The sequence below is a fragment of the Jatropha curcas genome, chromosome 4 (assembly GCF_041381405.1).
Source record: "Jatropha curcas cultivar XTBG-Jc1 chromosome 4, XTBG_Jcur_1.0, whole genome shotgun sequence".
Taxonomy (NCBI): domain Eukaryota; kingdom Viridiplantae; phylum Streptophyta; class Magnoliopsida; order Malpighiales; family Euphorbiaceae; genus Jatropha; species Jatropha curcas.
The window spans coordinates 29,433,462-29,452,106 of NC_143154.1; the positions used below are offsets into that span (position 1 = coordinate 29,433,462).

Sequence of the window (18,645 nt, forward strand, 5' to 3'; positions counted from 1 at the left end):
AGTAAGGAAAGAGGGTCAATAGATAACTTAATAGTAGGATTATTATGCTTGAATAATCAAATGTTTGTTACTAGGTACCATGTTCATTATATATTGAGTTGATTCAAACGATTTGAGCACAAATTAGTTCTCTACTGTATACAAATCTTTTATCCTTGAATGCGTGATTAAACCCAATTCTCTTTATTAAAAAATAAAAATTTAGAAAATTATCATGTTTGATCTCATTTGCATCCTAGCTGAAACGTTAAAGTTGCACTCGAAAGTGATGAACTAAATCATGGTGAGGGTCAAACTGGATATTCGACGAAGCAGATATGATTTATTTTTCTCGTAAATATGGAAAGTAGGAGATCTAAAATTTGAATTGTCTCAATCATAAGAATTTTTGTAAATTTAGTAAGCTAAGATGATACTATTTCCTGCTGCATAAACCACAATATTAATTAAGTCTATTGATTTTCCGAGGAATATTTTTCTAAAAAAAAATTGATGGAAATATATGTTATGAGTAAATAATTTTAAAGTTTAAAATCAAGTTAAGTTACTAGATTTTATTTATTTATATGGTGTATAGAGATTTTACTTTCTCAATCATAAAATTTAGGCCCAACTAACTGTAATAATTTAGGCCCAAAGGAAACATAAATACAGAGCCTTAGTGCTTATACATTCATAAAATTGAATTTTGAAATCCACATATTGATTTGGTTCGTGTTACATATGTTGCGTTTCATATAGTATTTAAATTATTGAATTTTGAAATCTACATATTGATTTGGTTCGTTTTACATATGTTGTGTTTCGTATCATATTTAAATTTCGAGCCATTTACTAAGTATTTATTTTATCACAATATAGTACTCACATGACAAATTTGATTTGCCACCAAGTTAGTTGTAATAAATTTGTTTCAATAAATTTTATTTGACAAAATTCTATTTCTTTATAATATGAAGGACAAGTGAATTTATCGTTTAACTAATTATTAACAAAGTATTTTCTACAATAAAATATTTATTTATCACAAATAATAATATTTGATTACTAGCAAATTTTTGTGATCAAACTTTATTTGATAGTTCTTAGAATCTTTCTATGTTACGTATCTGTCTTTTTGATGATATTAAGTGCTTAATTTATGTAGTTTCTCTTCCTTTGGTTGCTTCTGTTCATGATTTTATTTTGTGAAATTTTTCTTCTAATGATGAGTTTTCTGTTAAAGCAGCCTATTTATCTTTATTATTGGAGGAGGTGCATGTTGGTATTGATTTTGTTTCTTTCTCATGTATTTGGTCAATTGATGGTTCACCTAAATTGAGACATTTCCTTTGGCTGATACTGTATAGCCGTTTGCCGATTAATTCTTTTCGGTTTCAGAGACGTACGACTCTTTCTAGTCTATGTAGTTTATGTTCTATGGAGGAGGAATCTCTGTTACATCTTTTTCGTGATTGTGTTGTGGTGCGGGCATGGTGGCAGCAGTGAAGTTTGCCTCCTAATCTTTTTGGGGTGGACGATGTTGTGTTATGGTTGTGTTTAAATTTATCCTTACACATGCCTGGTCTCTTTGGTATCTCTTGATATCATTAGTTTTTAGCTGCTATTTGGTGGGTTTGAAAAGCAAGGAATTTGTATGTTTTTCAGAATGAACTTGTTGCCTTTCTGTTTTAAATCGTCGTGTTTTTGAAGTAGCTTTGGATATTGTGAATTCTTCTACTCCCGTTGTTGCTTCGGCTAAAGTTTGTAGGCAGTTTTGTATGGCTTGGGTTAAGCCTCAGGAGGGTTGGGTGAAGTTAAATTGTGATGGTAATAGTCTTACTAATCCAGGGTTGACTTGTGGTGGTGGTGTATTCTGTGATTGCTGGAGAAGGTCGCTTGGAGGCTATTCTTTTAATATTGGTCACTCTACTATTTTAGTTGGTGAATTGTCCTCTATTTGGACAGAAATTCTTGCTTGGTACAGTGGTTTTCATAAGGTTGTTGCTGAGTCTGATTGTTTGGAGGCTGTTAGGCTGTTGAGCTCAGGGTTCTCTATTGCTCATTCGTTGGCTATTCTTATTTTGAATATTCCGAGCTTGATAAGTTGTGATTGGGAGTGTTTTATCCATCATGTATTTCATGAAGCTAATTTTGCGGCTGATCATTTGGTCAAGTGGGATCATACTATCCCTTCTTCTTTATTCATTTGGGAAGCTAGTCTTAGTTTTTTGTTATTGATTCTTTGGGCGGATGCTTATAGTATTAGCTTTTTGAAATAGTTTTTCGCTTTTGTTCTGCTCTTCTTTTGCCAAAAAAAAAATTTATTTGATGTTAAATAAAGTTATCAAACTAATAAATTGTTACAAAATGTAATACACATTATTTATAACGACAAACAAATTTTTTTTTGAAATAAAATAATTATATCAATAAAATCAGGAAAAATTTAGCAGTTAAAATCCGATCAACAGGTCCGCTCTCACACCCAACGTATTAAAAATGCCAGGCGAAAAAAACCTGACGATTGAAAATCAGAATAGGAGGAAGATTCCTCCGGGCGAACATGTGAAATAGCAGCTAATCCAGGAAACAGACAAACTTACTCCTTCTAACAGAAGAGACTTGCAATCCATAACCATTTGACCATACTCTGTTAAAAGCATCTCTGTATATATATATTATAAAGAGATAATTCTCGGGAAAAAGAAAAACAAAAGTAAAGCATTAACTTTCATTGCTTATCTGCAGTATTTGGTTAAGCAAAATCATCGTAACACAAAGTTTGATTAGTAAATTTCTTATTTCATTTTATTATACAGTTCTTATTAGTTTGAAACCCTCTCCGAATAATTAATTTATTTAGCTAGTATTGTTTATTTATAAATGGAAATCAGGCCATAAGACCTTTATTACTCTCTTGATGAAATCATTCTACTTCTGAATAGAATTACAATAAAATTGAGTTTTGCATCATGTACTTTTGAATGAGGATGCAAGAGTATGTATGTGAAGAAATATATATATTAAGTGTGTGGATATTGTTCAACAGATTATAAATTAATACTCCAAATAGAGAAATTTTAAGATAGAGATGAGAATCGTTTAAATAACAAAAAACAATTAATTTTAATTATCAAAGCAAAGCAAAATTATTTTTTTATCAGCAAATTCAATTCTTTTTTATTAATATTAAAAAGCAACACAAATTATTAGTCTGTGCCAAAAACAAAACCGACTTATTTTTCACATGTTTAAATTTTTTTTTTTTTTACCCCGTCCCGAACATAATGGAAGGATCTTGTCCGCAATAGAGCAGGTTATATAATAAAGCATGTATATCTTGTTAAGGAGAAGTTTATGATGCAAGTTTGACCATCACCAAATTAGAGAAGCATGCATCGATCTCGGCACCTGGATCGCCATCGAAACCTCTCAGTCCAGCTGCTATCTCTCCATTATAGTTGCTGACCTTAACACTCATCAAAAAACCAACTTGTTATACAGAAGATAGAACCTGGCAATCTTGTAATATCAGAAACAGAAAACATCAAATTTTTTTTTTTAAAAAATTGCATATAAAAACATTTTGATGTGGATCCGCATGCATGGTATATATATTTATATATTACAAATTCCCTTCTTGTAAGGAGAAATCAATTATGTATAGTATTATTAAGCATTAAAGAGATAACCTTATTTAAATTGATAAATAGTTAGCTATCAAGAAGGTTAACTTCTTCTTCTTTTATATATATATCCATAAATATTTAATCGGAAGTAAATGGGAGACTTTCTAACTGGAAATTAGATTCTTAGATGTGTTAAGTTTTTCCTGCTTTTATAAATAATTAAATAAAACTTTATTTTGCCGATCAGAAAATTTTTATGCAGTAGACGACATCTAAACAAAAGGATCTTGTTTACGATAGCAGGTCATATGTCAAAGCAAGTTTGGAATATGATTCATGGGGAAGAGAATTTCATGCTGCAAATTTCAACATTAATATGGAGAATTTTTTTTATAGCCTCCATTTTCACAGAACATCGTCTTGATTATCATCCCATCAAGGAGTGTCAAAATAAGTTGGTGGATTGTTTTCGCGTTAACTTCATAAAGTGACATGATTAGAGTTAATATGAACACATCGTTTATTTATTAATCATATTAAATATTTTAAATCCTAACATGGTACAAAATTTAAATTATGAACACAACGTATATATCACGTTTTATTAAGTAAATTATATACGGATCGTAAACCCAACATAATCCACTTAACATGTGATGTTAGATATATATTGTGGCAATAGACTAATTTTACCTTTAATATTATAATAAATGGGGACGTGTACGGGACAAAGGGATTCATAATTCATCCTTGAAAACTGTTCCAAATTTTCCGTCATGAAAATAAAACCTATATACATTTTAACTAGTCCATTTTCAATTTCACCCCAAAAGTAATAATTAACGTATAAAGTGAGAAAATAATAAGTATATTGAATAACAGGATCCCAAGGAGTAAAACTATGATGTTCATTTTTTGTAATAAATATTAAAATTACATGGATATAATAATTAATTTATAAAAAATTTGGAAAATTAATATTTGGAATGGTTTATTTGGCAGCAGCATCATTGACGCCGCACTGATAGATTTAAAAGATAGATAGCAGCAGCATCATTGACGCCGCACTGATAGATTTCTGATTTTCTATCTTCAACGTTTGGCACCTGGAAGTTTAATTTGATTTAAATCCAATATATAATGTATTATTATATATAATTAATTTGATATTAGATAGGCTTGCCTCTAGTCTTGATTCGTCTATAAATACCCTTGAAGCCTTTCCTTTCTCCACCAGCAATCGCATTATTAGCAGCTTAAGCTTAATAATCAGATATTTATTGCTAAAACCAGTTAAGTCAGGAGGTCGAAATGGCATCCACAGCAAAATACTGCAGTGCCCTTCTCCTCTGCCTTAACCTCCTCTTCTTCGGTATGGTGAGTGCAACTGACACTTGTCCCATCAATTACACACAACTGAAAGCAAGTGTTGATTACTGTGGCCTTCTTTCCGGTCTTGCTGACATTGACGCTGCTATGTGCCTTTGCCTTGCCATAAAGGATCGTCAATTCTCCATCAACGTTTCTGTTGATGCTACTTTGACTAACTTGCTCTACTCCTGCGGCAGAACTCGTCCATCTTGATACGTCAGCAAGTAAATGTTTAATAATCCTTCAGTGCTTTTCGGATGGATATATATATATATATATATATATATGTAATAACATTACATATGTTTATTGGCCTATATATGCATAATATAAGCCATGAACGTATCTGTTATCAATAAGTTATTACTAATAATAATAATTTCCATCCCTTTCTAATTATGTTTTACATGTTGGGCTCTTTCTTCCTTCCTTTCTTTCTTTCTTTCCTTTTCCGTATTCATGCACGCATACGAGGACCAGATTATATTTTACATATATAGCATCTTATTTCATTGGCTTCCAATTTCTATGCACAGCACTCAATTTCAACCAAGTTAGTAAATAATAATTTGTTCCTAGCTACATGCACATGATCAAGTTGATTCAAATGTCCTAGTACAAAGTTCTCTACTAACTCCTAAAGGGTTAGCCTAATAGAAACCACATTGGACAAACTTTCCATGGTATTAAGTTCAATTTTTTTTGGAGGCATCCAAGTGGTTAATTAACCCCTACTTGGGCGCCAATGCTCATGGATCATAACTCCATGTGTATTGGAGATTTGCCCGGTTTATATGGAGGGGGCATTTACATGGACTTTAGGTTGGAAGCAGACACTACATCTAGTTAATCTTAAGACTGTACCATCCCGATATTAAAAAAAAAAAAAAAAAAAGTTCTCTACTGTATCATATTTGATCATTTTCATCTTAACTAAGGGTTGAATTTGCTGTCAAAGGAGATGCATTGAACAATAATTGAATTCCTTCATGTTTAGGGACTTTTTTTTATAAAAAAAATCCTTAGAATGAAAGCTTATGATATTAATCATCCCATTTGTTCCACAAAGACAAACTTGTTTCTACTATCAAATAGATTGGAAAAAAGTAATTAATATAGCTTGAATAGTAAATTTTATTTACATTTTTTTTTCTCTATATCCTTATATTAATATCAGACGTGGCTTTTAATAAAAAATTAAATGGGAAATTGTGGAAACAAAGCATGTTAAAAACTAATCATATTTTCAGAATAAGTATTATTACATAGAGAGCAATTTTTTTTCTTTTAGACAAAACTAATCCCCCCCTAATCCCTCCAATGGTAGCTATTATGGGTTTTTCTCTCCTTTCTTTGGTTTAAATTCTCTAAAAAATTTTTCTTTTTGTTTGTTGCTAATATGCTTGTATCAATTAATTGTATCAAATTTCTTCTAATTAAGAAATTTATCATATTAATAAAATAAAAGGAGAAGAAGTTAAAGGTAATAGAAAAGTTGACATGATCGAGCAAAAACAAATTATTTCCATCATATAATCAGAATATGAAATTCTGGTAAAGAATTACTCTTGCGAAAACTTGAAATGTTTTTCATATATAAGAGGAAAAAATGGGATTTTCAAGTAGGCATCAAAATGTCTTTGATATGTAAAAGTTGAATTAGAGATGCTTTAGGAAAATGATTAATATTCGGATTAAAAAAATTCAAAAGGAAAAGCAAAAGAAACAAATGCAATACGACAATAAATGGCCACAAACAACGATAATTTTGATGGAATTAATGTTGTTAATCACAAGTTCACAACAAGCCCCGGCCTGCTTCTGCCGATCAAGCAAATCATTGTGCGTTAATAACAAGTAACAAATTTAGTTATATAAATACCATTATTATGTAATCAACTTCAAACCATCAATTAATCAATTAAAGCAAATTAAATTTGGTTTTGATGGCTAAGCCAGGGCAACTGGTTTCTCTTCTCTACCCATTCTTACTGCTAGCTGCATTTTTTATGCAGTGTCATGGCAATGACAGGAAGGTTCACATTGTATACATGGGAAACCTTCCTCAAGGAGATTTTGCTGCTCAATCCACTCATCATTCCATGCTCGAAAGTGTACTCGGAAGGTTAATATATATTTAGTTTATGAAAAATATACGTGAGTTTAAACTGGTTACTAATTGTTTTTGTTGCATTGGCAGTACTTCGTCAGCCAAGGAGTCATTAATCTATAGTTATGGGAGGAGTTTCAATGGATTTGCAGCTAGATTATCTGATGAAGAAGTGGAAAGACTCTCAGGTTGGAGTTTATTATTAAATAAGTATTTAATTAAGGACAAAGCATACAATTAATTAAGCTTGTCATACGTTAATTAATTTTTTATATTATAACTAACTAAATATAAGACAATTGAAAAATTGGTTGCAGAAATGGATGGTGTCATATCAGTGATACCAAATCACATATTAAAGATCCACACAACAAGGTCATGGGACTTCATGGGTTTCTCCAAAAGCAAACTTTCTGGTGCTCAACAAGGGAATGTCATTATCGGTTTTCTTGACACAGGTTTTATTTTTTATTTTTAAGTTTTAAAATAAATTAATTATACTTTCTCATATCATGATCAGGAGTATTCTAATTTCAAGTTTTTCTATGTAAATCCAGGAGTATGGCCAGAATCTGAGAGCTTCAACGATACAGGAATGGGTCCCGCACCATCCAAATGGAAAGGAATTTGCCAAGGAAATGGCAACTTCACTTGTAACAAGTGAGCTTTCCTCACATAAATCTCACCTCAGCTTTAAAATTGATGAAAATAATTAAAAATAAAAAAAAACTATTGCAGCAAGATTATTGGAGCGAGGTACTACAACAGCGAGAATTGGTATTTTGAAACTGACTTCAAATCTCCAAGAGATTCTGAAGGTCATGGAACGCATACAGCTTCAACTGCAGCAGGTCGGAAGGTCGAAGGGGCAAGCTACTTTGGGTTGGCTGAAGGAGTAGCGAGAGGTGGAGTTCCATTTGCAAGAATTGCAGTCTACAAAGTTTGTTGGTCATTTGGATGTGCTACTGCAGATATTCTTGCAGCATTTGATGATGCCATAGCTGATGGTGTTGACATTTTATCAGTATCTCTCGGTGCTCCTTTGCCTTTCCCATATGTGGAAGACCCAATTGCTATTGGTTCCTTCCATGCAATGAGATATGGCATACTAACATCAAATTCTGCTGGAAATTCCGGTCCCGGTCCTTATTCTGTCTCCAATTTTGCTCCCTGGACTTTGACTGTTGCTGCTAGTACCATCGATAGGAAATTTGTTGCACAAGTTGTTCTTGGCAATGGACAAGTCTTTAATGTGAGTTTATATTTATTAGTGATATTTCTTTCAGTTGTTATTATTTAGTTTTTATTAAATAATTTCATTCTTCCATAAATGTAAAAATTAGGGGCTCTCCATTAACAGTTTTGTGCTCGACGGGACATATCCATTGATTTGGGGAGGAGATGCAGCAAATTATTCTGCAGGGGCTGATCCTGACATCGCAAGATATTGTTTCACTGGTGCCTTGAATTCTTACATTGTATCAGGAAAGATTGTTTTCTGCGAAACAATTTGGGATGGTTCTGGTATTTTATTGGCTAATGGAGTGGGTGCTATTATGGCCGATTCTGAATATAGCAAAGATTTTGCCTTTAGTTATGCTTTACCCGCAACAGTAATCACCACAGAAGCTGGCCAACAAATTTTGGATTACATCAAATCCACAGAGTAAAATTATATGTTCTTTTATTTATTTGATCTCATGCACTATTTCTCATCAATTTCACTAATTTAGCAAAACTAAACATATACATACCTTTTCTTTTTTCCAGGTATCCACTTGCAACTATTTTGGTTAGTGAGACTTGGAAGGATGTGATGGCACCTTCTGTTGTATCATTCTCTTCCAGAGGACCCAACCCTATCAGCCCTGATATTCTCAAGGTGAACATTAATATATAGCACAAATAATAGTATATTCGTTGGAGGAATTTTGTTGACATTTTACATGGCCGATGATCGATACACAGCCTGATCTGACTGCCCCTGGTGTGGACATTCTTGCTGCTTGGTCTCCTGTATCACCACCATCTATCTCCTGGGGCGACAGTAGGAGTGTAAACTTCAACATAATTTCAGGAACTTCCATGTCTTGCCCGCACGCTAGTGCTGCTGCTGCTTATGTCAAGGCTGCTCATCCTGATTGGTCTCCTGCTGCCGTTAAATCTGCCCTCATGACAACAGGTCATAAAGAGAAGTCTTTAAAGAAAATAGACATATCTATAATTATGAACTCGATTAGAAGCCTTTAACTAATTATGATTGTTTGAAAACTTATCAATTTATATCATTTCATATTGAATAGCTAATATCATGGACGCAAGAAAGCACCCAGACTTGGAATTCGCTTACGGATCTGGCCACATCAATCCATTGGAAGCAACAGACCCTGGACTAGTTTATGATGCAACTGAAGCAGATTACATTAACTTCCTCTGCAAACAAGGTTATAATACTACAACTCTAAGACTAATCACAGGCGATAACAGTAGCGTTTGCAACAGCATAAAGCCTGGAAGAGCTTGGGATCTTAACTACCCAACTTTCGCACTTGCAATTGAAGATGGGCAACCAATTCAGGGAGTGTTTACAAGAACAGTTACAAATGTTGGCAAACCAAATTCAACCTACATTGTGAGCGTGTATGTGCCACACTCTGTCAGTGTTACGGTAGAGCCATCTGTCCTGTCATTCTCTGCCATTGGAGAGACCAAAACATTTACAGTTAAGGTGTATGGACCAAAGATCTCCCAACAACCAATCAGTTCAGGTGCAATAATATGGAAAGACGGGACTTATGTGGTCAGAAGTCCATTGGTTGTATACAATATACTTCCGGGAGCAACTTATTCTTCTCCGCACTCCATGACCAAGACTCAGAAAACACCCAAATTTGAAGGTTCTTCAGTTTATCACAAGAATGGCATTCTTAGAGGCAACTAATATTTTTCATATATTTCTTAGTTGGTTTTCAAAGGGCATGTCAATTTGTGCTGCCTCATATAAATAAATTGTAAACTGTCTCATGGCATTGGAATAAACAACTTTTTTGATTCATCAATTACAATTTATCTCTTATTTGCAAAGACTGGTTAAGAAATAGGCCCATCATCCAGAAGCTTAATTCTCCTTAAAACATCTAAGACCTAATGATAGACCAATCGATCTTCATCCTCTCACTAAAACAAACGCAAAACACTTATTGGGCGGCTCTTGTCTCTGACCTTCCACACTGAGGCCCATTAGTAACTTTTTTTTTTTTCTTTTATTTACTAGGAGTTGTAGTAGATTGGAATAGTATTGTAAAGTATTCTCTTTATTTATTAAAAAGGTAAAACCTCTTACAATTGAAAGAGTTGAACATAAGACTTCTCACTCTCTCACTCTCAATATAAAAGAATCTAATAAAGATTTTTTATATTGTTTAAGCAAGTTTGTATTTATTTTCTATTCAAATCTATATTTAGGTAGTTTGTAGAATTTTTATACTCTTAACTTTTGATTCGCATGAGATATTTAAAATATTTTGCACTTTGGATTGCCAAGATTGAAGGATCTCATCTACAAGATAGCAGGTCATATAATAAAACACGTTTAGAGTAAGATATTCTATATAGTTCATCTTGACCATCACCAAATTAGAGAAGCATCCGACCCTCTTAGTGCTGCTACTTTCTTGGCATCAAACTTGCTGTCCTCAAAACCCAGCTTGTTATTTTTAAAAAGAAAATGGATGCAAAACAATTATTTTTTTTGAGGGAAATACAAAAATATTTTGATGTGGAGAACGTGGTGATTATATATATATATATATATATATAGGAAGGGTAATTAATCAGTGCCCAATCTCCATCTACACAATTAATCAACGTGCACCCTTACGTGGATTATAAGATTCAAGATTTTATTGAAGAAGAAGAAGAAGAAAAAAAAAAAAAAAAAGAAGAAGAAGCTTCATTTCGTTCTTCACTGCACATGCCGATACCGCCCACATGGATTACGTTCTTGATTTGTTTAATCTTAATCTCCCTCTATATAAACCCTTAAATAACTTCACCATTTCTCATCAGCCTCAAAACCAAACAAAAAGCTTATTTATATTTTTTTTTAAAAAATTCCAAGATGGCTTCCAGAGCTACAGCTTCCATTGCCTTGCTTCTTTCACTTAACCTTGTTTTCTTCAGTATGGTGAGCGCTACCACTTGCCCTATTGACGCCCTACAACTGAAGGTATGTGCCAATGTGCTGGGGATTATTCAAATCCCACCAAATGAACCTTGTTGTAGCCTTCTTGGTAATCTTGTTGCTCTTGAAGCTGGTGTTTGCCTTTGCACCGCCATTAAAGCTAATATTTTGGGCCTAAACCTAAATATTCCTCTTGACCTGAGCTTGTACCTCAACAATTGCGGCCTGAACGCTCCAGGAGGACTCCAGTGTCCTTAAGTCCATTTTATTAGTTAATTAATTTGGTATATTTATACTAAATAAATAATTTCAATGTTACTATTTATTAGTTACTGTCATGCATGGAGAAGGCCTTCTATGGATGCCTCCTCCTTATTTGTATTATTGAACAATAAGTAAGATGTGGCAATAAGACTCAGTTTTCCTTTCATTTGATCTGTTCTGTATGTCGGATGAAGAGAAAAAGTAGGGATCAGAATCATAGTTCATCATTTCCCTGTCCACTAACCTGTACACACAATAAAAGTAAAAATCATGTTAGGTGGAACTTTAGGAGTAATTAGAGCCGTAATTAGTGGATAGTTAGAAGCAGTTTGTATATTAAAACAATGTAATCTTTACAGAAAATTATAACAATTTTTTTCCCTCTATGAAACATGGTATCAGAGCTGGTGTTTTTCAGTCAGAACTGACTGAACACATTTAGCTCATCACCTACCTTCTGACTTACCTGAAATAACCAAATATCATCATGTCTGATGATAGTGTTCATACCTCGGGTCTCAACGACGAAGACCTGACAAGAATTGCAAACCTGATTAATACCCAAAACCAGAAACAAACCATTTCAGATAACCTCACCATCAATGTCAAATTAAATAGCCAAAATTATGCAATATGGTCACGTATGATGAAAGTAGCTATTGGGGGAAAATCAAAAAAATTGTTAAACCACATCACTGAAGCTGCTACACCTCCATCCGCTGGAGATCCACATTTTGAAAAGTGGGAACAAGAAGATTTGATTGTGTTCTCATGGTTAATTCAGAACATGGAACCACAACTAGCAAACAACTTAACAGAGTATTCCACAGCTAAAGATTTGTGGAATGTTCTTGTTATCACATATAGCAGTGGGAAAGATAAATTACAGATATTTGATCTACATACCAGAGCAAACAGCATGAAACAGGGATCATCAACACTAGAAGAATTCTGGCTCACCATGCAAGGAATATGGGGGGAGATCGATCGCAAGGAGCCTAATCCGATGACATGCTCAACAGATATCGCGACATACAACAAAGTCAAACAAGAACAAAAACTATTTCAATTCTTAAATGGAATAGATCACCTGTACGATCAGATCAAAAGGGAAATCCTCAGATCGGAGCATCTTCCCTCAGCTGAAGCCGCCTACGCCTCTATTCAGAAAGAAGCCGCCCGATTGAACATCATGGGACCAGCTAACAGAGAATCGCTATCACAGGGCATAGGCAACGGATTTGTCATCATCGGGAAGAAAGAAGCAAGTGAAGCAACTGGTGTAGGACTCGTCGCGCGTGGCCAGCGGCGGTCAGAACCAAGAAACGATGGTTCATCATCCCGTCCAGATAAATCGAGACTCAAGTGCTCTTATTGTGGGATGAGCAAACACACAAAAGATCAATGCTTCGAATTAATTGGGTATCCAGAATGGTGGAACGAGAATCACCGAAACAAGGGCACAAAGACCAGCAAAGCAGCCGCCGCCGTGGGTAACCTAGAGGCTGCCAGCAGTGGTGGCGACAGCAAAGGAGGTCAGAATGAGAGAGGAGCGATGGGGATGGTGGCGGCACAAAATGAAAGGGCAGATGGAACCCTAGAAGGTGAAGGAAAAAGAATGGGGTCATTTAACATAAAACCCCAAGGAAAGTATGAGAAATGCCCCAAATCTTTTGAAAATAATAATAAACAGACAAGAAAAGATAATCGCTGGATTTTTGACTGTGGTGCTACTGATACAATGACTTTTGAGGCGGCTGACATAATAGCACCATTAAAACCAAAAAAAACCCATGTCCAAACTGCAAATGGGAGCACTGCAACCGTAGAAGGAGCCGGATCTGTTGAAATTTCACCGACATTAAAAATATCAAATTGTCTTTATGTTCCCTCATTGTCTCATAAATTGTTGTCAATTAGTCATGTGACAAAGGAATTAAATTGTACTGTACTAATGCATCCTACCTTTTGTATTTTACAGGATATCAGGAGCGGGAAGATTATTGGATGTGGCACTGAGCATCATGGATTGTGTTATGTGGATGAAGTGGCCCAAAACGGTACTGTAATGCTGGCTCACGGAACTACTGAACGGGAAGCTTGGCTTTGGCACCGACGACTGGGACATCCATCCATAGGTTATTTAAGTCTGTTATTTCCAAATATATTTAAGTTAAATAATATGTTTAAGTGTGAGACGTGTGTTTTGGCAAAAAGTCATAGACAAACTTTTAAACCGAGTAATACCCATATGGAGTCTCCTTTTTCTTTGGTTCATTCTGATGTGTGGGGTCCAGCTCCTGTCTTAGGAGGTCAAGGTTTTAGATATTTTTTACTCTTTGTTGATGACTGCACTCGTATGACATGGGTGTATTTTTTGAAAAATAAATTTGAAGTTGTTGATAAATTTATTCTGTTTTATACTATGATCCAAACTCAGTTCAATCAATCAATTAAGATTTTACGATCTGATAATGGGGGTGAATACATAAATGAATCCATGAAGCAATTTTCTCACCAAAAAGGACTTGTCCATCAAACAACTTGTCCTCACACACCCGAACAAAATGGTGTGGCAGAAAGGAAAAATCGCATTCTTCTTGAAATGACTCGTGCCATGTTAATTGAGTCTAGTGTCCCTAGATTTTTTTGGCCTGAAGCTATTGCCACAGCAGTCTATCTTTTAAACAGGCTTCCCACTAAAGTTTTAAAACTTCAGACACCAATACAAATGCTTGCTCAATTTACCTCAATTCCCTCAACTCTTACAATTCAACCTCGAATATTTGGGTGTTCTGTTTTTGTTCATATACCCAAAGTTGACCGAACAAAATTTGATCCTTGTGCTGTTAAATGTGTGTTTGTGGGATATGGGGTCAATCAGAAGGGTTATAGATGTTACGACCCAAAAACCCGTCGAGTATTTACTACAATGAATTGTGACTTCCTTGAAACTGAGTATTACTATAATACCCATCCCAGTGGTCAGGGGGAGAGAGAACTTAAAGACACACTGAGTTGGTTTCCAAGTCAGGACAATGTTCAGGACAACGTTCCATCAGAACCAGTTAACAGTACCACCGGGCCATCTGAAGCATTTATACAGTCTACGGAACTCAATACCACTGAAGAAAGTCTTCCTTCCTTCCTGATACCTGAGGTAAGAGATTCTGATGCTCCAGAAACTCCTGTTATTGAACTGCCTAACTGTGATAATTTGGAGACCTCTGTAGAACAGGAAGAGAATGTTGGACAGTATGTCCTACCACCCAGAAGTAACAGAGGAGTTCCACCTAAAAGATATTCTCCAGAAAAAGAAGCACGAGGAACGAAATATCCAGTGACAAATGTGGTCAGGGGGAGCTTATTAAAAAGGGCCAGAGCCTTCACTATAGCTCTATATTCAGAAGAAGTTCCTCATACTATAGAGCTTGCGTTAAAATCAAAAAATTGGAATCAGGCAATGAAGACGGAGATGGATGCTCTAATTAAAAATGACACATGGGAAAAATGTCAGTTACCAGATGGAAAGAAATCAGTGGGTTGTCGTTGGGTTTTCACGATCAAACACAAACTGGATGGGACTGTTGAAAGGTATAAAGCTCGGTTAGTAGCAAAAAGGATATACACAGACGTATGGTATAGACTATTCAGAAACCTTCTCTCCAGTAGCTAAAATTGATACGATCAGAGTATTATTCTCGATAGCAGCTAATAAAGGATGGCCACTCCATCAATTCGATGTAAAAAATGCCTTTTTACACGGAGATCTAAAAGAAGAAGTTTATATGGAAGCACCACCAGGGTTCACAAATGGATTTAAAACTGGAGAAGTCTGTCGTTTGAAGAAGTCACTTTATGGTCTTAAACAGTCTCCAAGAGCTTGGTTTGGACGATTTACAATTGTAATGAAGAAATATGATTTTAAACAAAGTAATTCAGATCATACATTATTCCTTAAGCAAAGGGGTAATCTTATTACTTGTTTAATTATCTACGTTGATGATATGATTATTACAGGAAATGATGATGAAGAAATGTCAAAGCTGAGAAGGAACTTATTCACTGAATTCGAAATGAAAGACTTAGGAGCACTGAAGTACTTCCTTGGAATTGAAGTATTGAGATCAACAAGTGGAATTTTTATATGTCAAAAGAAGTATACTCTGGATTTCTTGGCAGAAATAGGAATGGTTGACTGCAAGCCAGCTGACACGCCTATTGCAACAAATCATGGACTTCAGATAGTAGAAGGAGCAGAATCGGTTGATAAAGAAAAGTATCAACGACTAGTTGGAAAATTAATTTATCTTTCACACACTCGACCAGACATAGCATATGCAGTTGGAGTAGTAAGTCAGTTCATGCACAGACCTCAAACTGATCATATGAATGCAGTGTTAAGAATCATCAAGTACTTAAAGGGCACGTCTAGTCAAGGAATTCTGTTTAAACGGAATGGGCACTTGGATATACAAGGTTATACTGATGCAGATTGGGCAGGTAGTCATGTTGATCGCAGATCTACTTCAGGCTACTTCACTTTTGTTGGCGGAAACTTAGTCACATGGAGAAGTAAGAAACAGAAAGTTGTAGCATTGTCTAGTGCAGAGGCAGAGTTTCGAGGAATAGCTCGTGGTCTAGCTGAAATTCTTTGGCTAAGGAAATTGTTAAGTGAGATTGGTTTTCCTCCATCTGGAGCAAGTAAAATTATGTGTGATAATAGAGCTGCGATCAGCATTTCAGAAAATCCTGTTCAACATGATAAGACCAAGCATGTTGAAATTGATAGACACTTCATCAAAGAAAAACTAGAAGCAGGAATTGTGGAATTGCCATTTGTTCGATCTGAAGACCAGTTGGCAGATATTTTGACAAAAGCAGTTAATGGAAATTCCTTTCATAACGTATTGAACAAGTTAAGTATTGGAGATCCCACTACTCAACTTGAGGGGGAGTGTCGGATGAAGAGAAAAAGTAGGGATCAGAATCATAGTTCATCATTTCCCTGTCCACTAACCTGTACACACAGTAAAAGTAAAAATCATGTTAGGTGGAACTTTAGGAGTAATTAGAGCCGTAATTAGTGGATAGTTAGAAGCAGTTTGTATATTAAAACAATGTAATCTTTACAGAAAATTATAACAATTTTTTTCCCTCTGTGAAACACTGTATGGATGCTGCACCAGTTGAATCATTTTTATTTTTGTGTTGCATTAACATTTTCCTCCTGAAAACGAATTTACATGTAACTTTGCCTGCGTAGATTATGTTCAATAATTATCATTTGTGTAAATTATCAATTCTAACGGACAATCTTGGAATTTTAAATTAAATTTTTCCTGATCGACAATCGAGCTAACGATGAGTTGAAAAATATCGGTGATTGATGATTTTTGACTTTTCATTTTTCTAAATTTTTAAGTAGGATAGCAACATTAATTTAGATGGAATGGTTCGAATTTTTTTTTCATTCAATGATCCTACCATACTCGAGTTGTATATAGTCCAAACCCAATAGCATGATTTATATTCTATGTAAGCGATTTTTTACATCAAGAAAAAGAGGGAAAAGAAGTAAGATTTTTCTGTGTTGCTAACATATTAAATTAGAAAAAGAAAGAAAATAAGAGAAATAGAAATTGAGAGAAATTGAGAAGAAGAAAGATAAAAAGGGAAATATCTAATTTTAATCTTCAATACCTCTCCAATATGACATATTAGATTTGCCTAAACAGGATCTATGCTCCCACTCATGGATCAAACTAATTAAAATAAAATTTTTTAAAAATTATTCATATTTTATCCTTTTTTCTTTCACTGCATGGCTATAAATGAATTCATTGTAATAAAAATACATTTTTAATTAGTATAGTCCATAAGTAGATCCATAGATTATGTCTAGATAAACCAATCGTATTATTATATCAATATTTATAATATTTAGCCTCTAATTACAATTACTAGCTAAGCACAATTACAATTCAGAGTCTTTAGAATTTAATTAATTTATTTTTATCTCTATCAAAATAGGGCTCATAATCCCACAACTCATAACCCAATCACACTGCAAGGCTCACTTACAATTCACAAAACTATTTCAGACAAACGCTGAGATTATCATCCTTAATGTATAATAATAAACAATTAACCATTCATTAATATCAAATATTATTTTAATTGATGACAAATCTCATGAAGATTTAGCTGTTAAATTTTGAATTAGTCTAATAAGGATTTTAAAATAATACATGATATATGATTTAAATAAACATGGTATTATATAATATAATATGCTTGTAGAATTTTCTTACAGAAGGAAGTTCTTTTTTTATTTTCAATTGTATCTTCCCATGTATTTTGGAAGATCATGGGCTAGCCCACATTTATTAAGCTAAGAGTGGTGCAATACTGAATATTCATTTTTAATATTTTTTTTACTTGCAAAATTCTTTTTTGCAAACCTTTAAAATTCACACTTCCACCTTCGATTTTTAATAAATTATACCTTTAATTCTTGCATAGTTTTTTTCTCTCCACGGAAAAATTAAATGGGATAAGTTACATAGTAAAATATAGTCTTCTGTTTTTATAACTTTTATTAAATTGATGAAGGAAAATCTCATAATAATAATAATAATAGATAAGAAAATTAAACATTATACACTTTATTTGAAAAAATTGAGAGGAAACTAATTATCTAATTATGCATAATTAATTGGTTTATTCGATTATTTTAAATTTATCATCTTTAACTTAAATAAAAAAAGTTCGGAGAAATAAGAAATCTTAAAGTTAAACTCTATTAACTATTATGAAAAAAAAAAGTTTCAAGAACATGAAAAGAATTATGGAATTGAAAATGCTACTTTCCATTCTATAAATAAAATGTAAAAACGTATAGCGAAGAAAGGATTATGTAATAAAATAATTATCACTAATAATTCCACAAGCTACTAATAATAATAATAATTAAAAACTATATAATTAAAATTATTGCGTGCCTCCATAGGCTACAAACTTAATCAACGTGCACCCGTGATAGATTAGTTATTGAAAATTTTAATAAAAAAAGAACCATCATTTATATTATTCACTGTATATGC

The 18,645-nt window shown here is 33.8% G+C and overlaps 2 protein-coding genes and 1 non-coding gene across 4 annotated transcripts; all 3 read left to right on the top strand.

Annotated features, from left to right (window-relative positions):
* Positions 1-1,583: 1,583 nt before the first annotated feature.
* On the top strand, positions 1,584-10,033 carry LOC105646094 (cucumisin). 2 transcript variants are annotated; one of them, XM_089720409.1, is made up of 11 exons: positions 1,584-1,602; positions 4,445-4,455; positions 6,998-7,107; positions 7,183-7,280; positions 7,410-7,550; positions 7,650-7,752; positions 7,831-8,344; positions 8,436-8,758; positions 8,863-8,974; positions 9,061-9,274; positions 9,396-10,033. In XM_089720409.1, the coding sequence occupies exons 3-11, from the start codon at positions 7,034-7,036 to the stop codon at positions 10,031-10,033; spliced, it is 2,217 nt and encodes a 738-aa protein (XP_089576535.1). In that variant the 5' UTR covers positions 1,584-1,602; positions 4,445-4,455; positions 6,998-7,033. The 2 variants fall into 2 exon arrangements, with proteins under 2 accessions (XP_089576535.1, XP_012087249.1); XM_012231859.3 differs by lacking the exons at positions 1,584-1,602; positions 4,445-4,455 and having other exon boundaries at positions 6,929-7,107.
* LOC119369664 (putative lipid-binding protein AIR1) lies at positions 4,923-5,195 on the top strand. Its single transcript, XM_037636338.1, has one exon. It carries the CDS (start codon positions 4,923-4,925, stop codon positions 5,193-5,195), a length of 273 nt encoding a protein of 90 aa, XP_037492266.1.
* Positions 10,034-11,212: 1,179 nt separating the features above from the next.
* On the top strand, positions 11,213-11,533 carry LOC105646093 (14 kDa proline-rich protein DC2.15). Its single transcript, XR_016320518.1, has one exon. It is a non-coding gene; the product is annotated as a 14 kDa proline-rich protein DC2.15 (transcript).
* Positions 11,534-18,645: the final 7,112 nt, after the last annotated feature.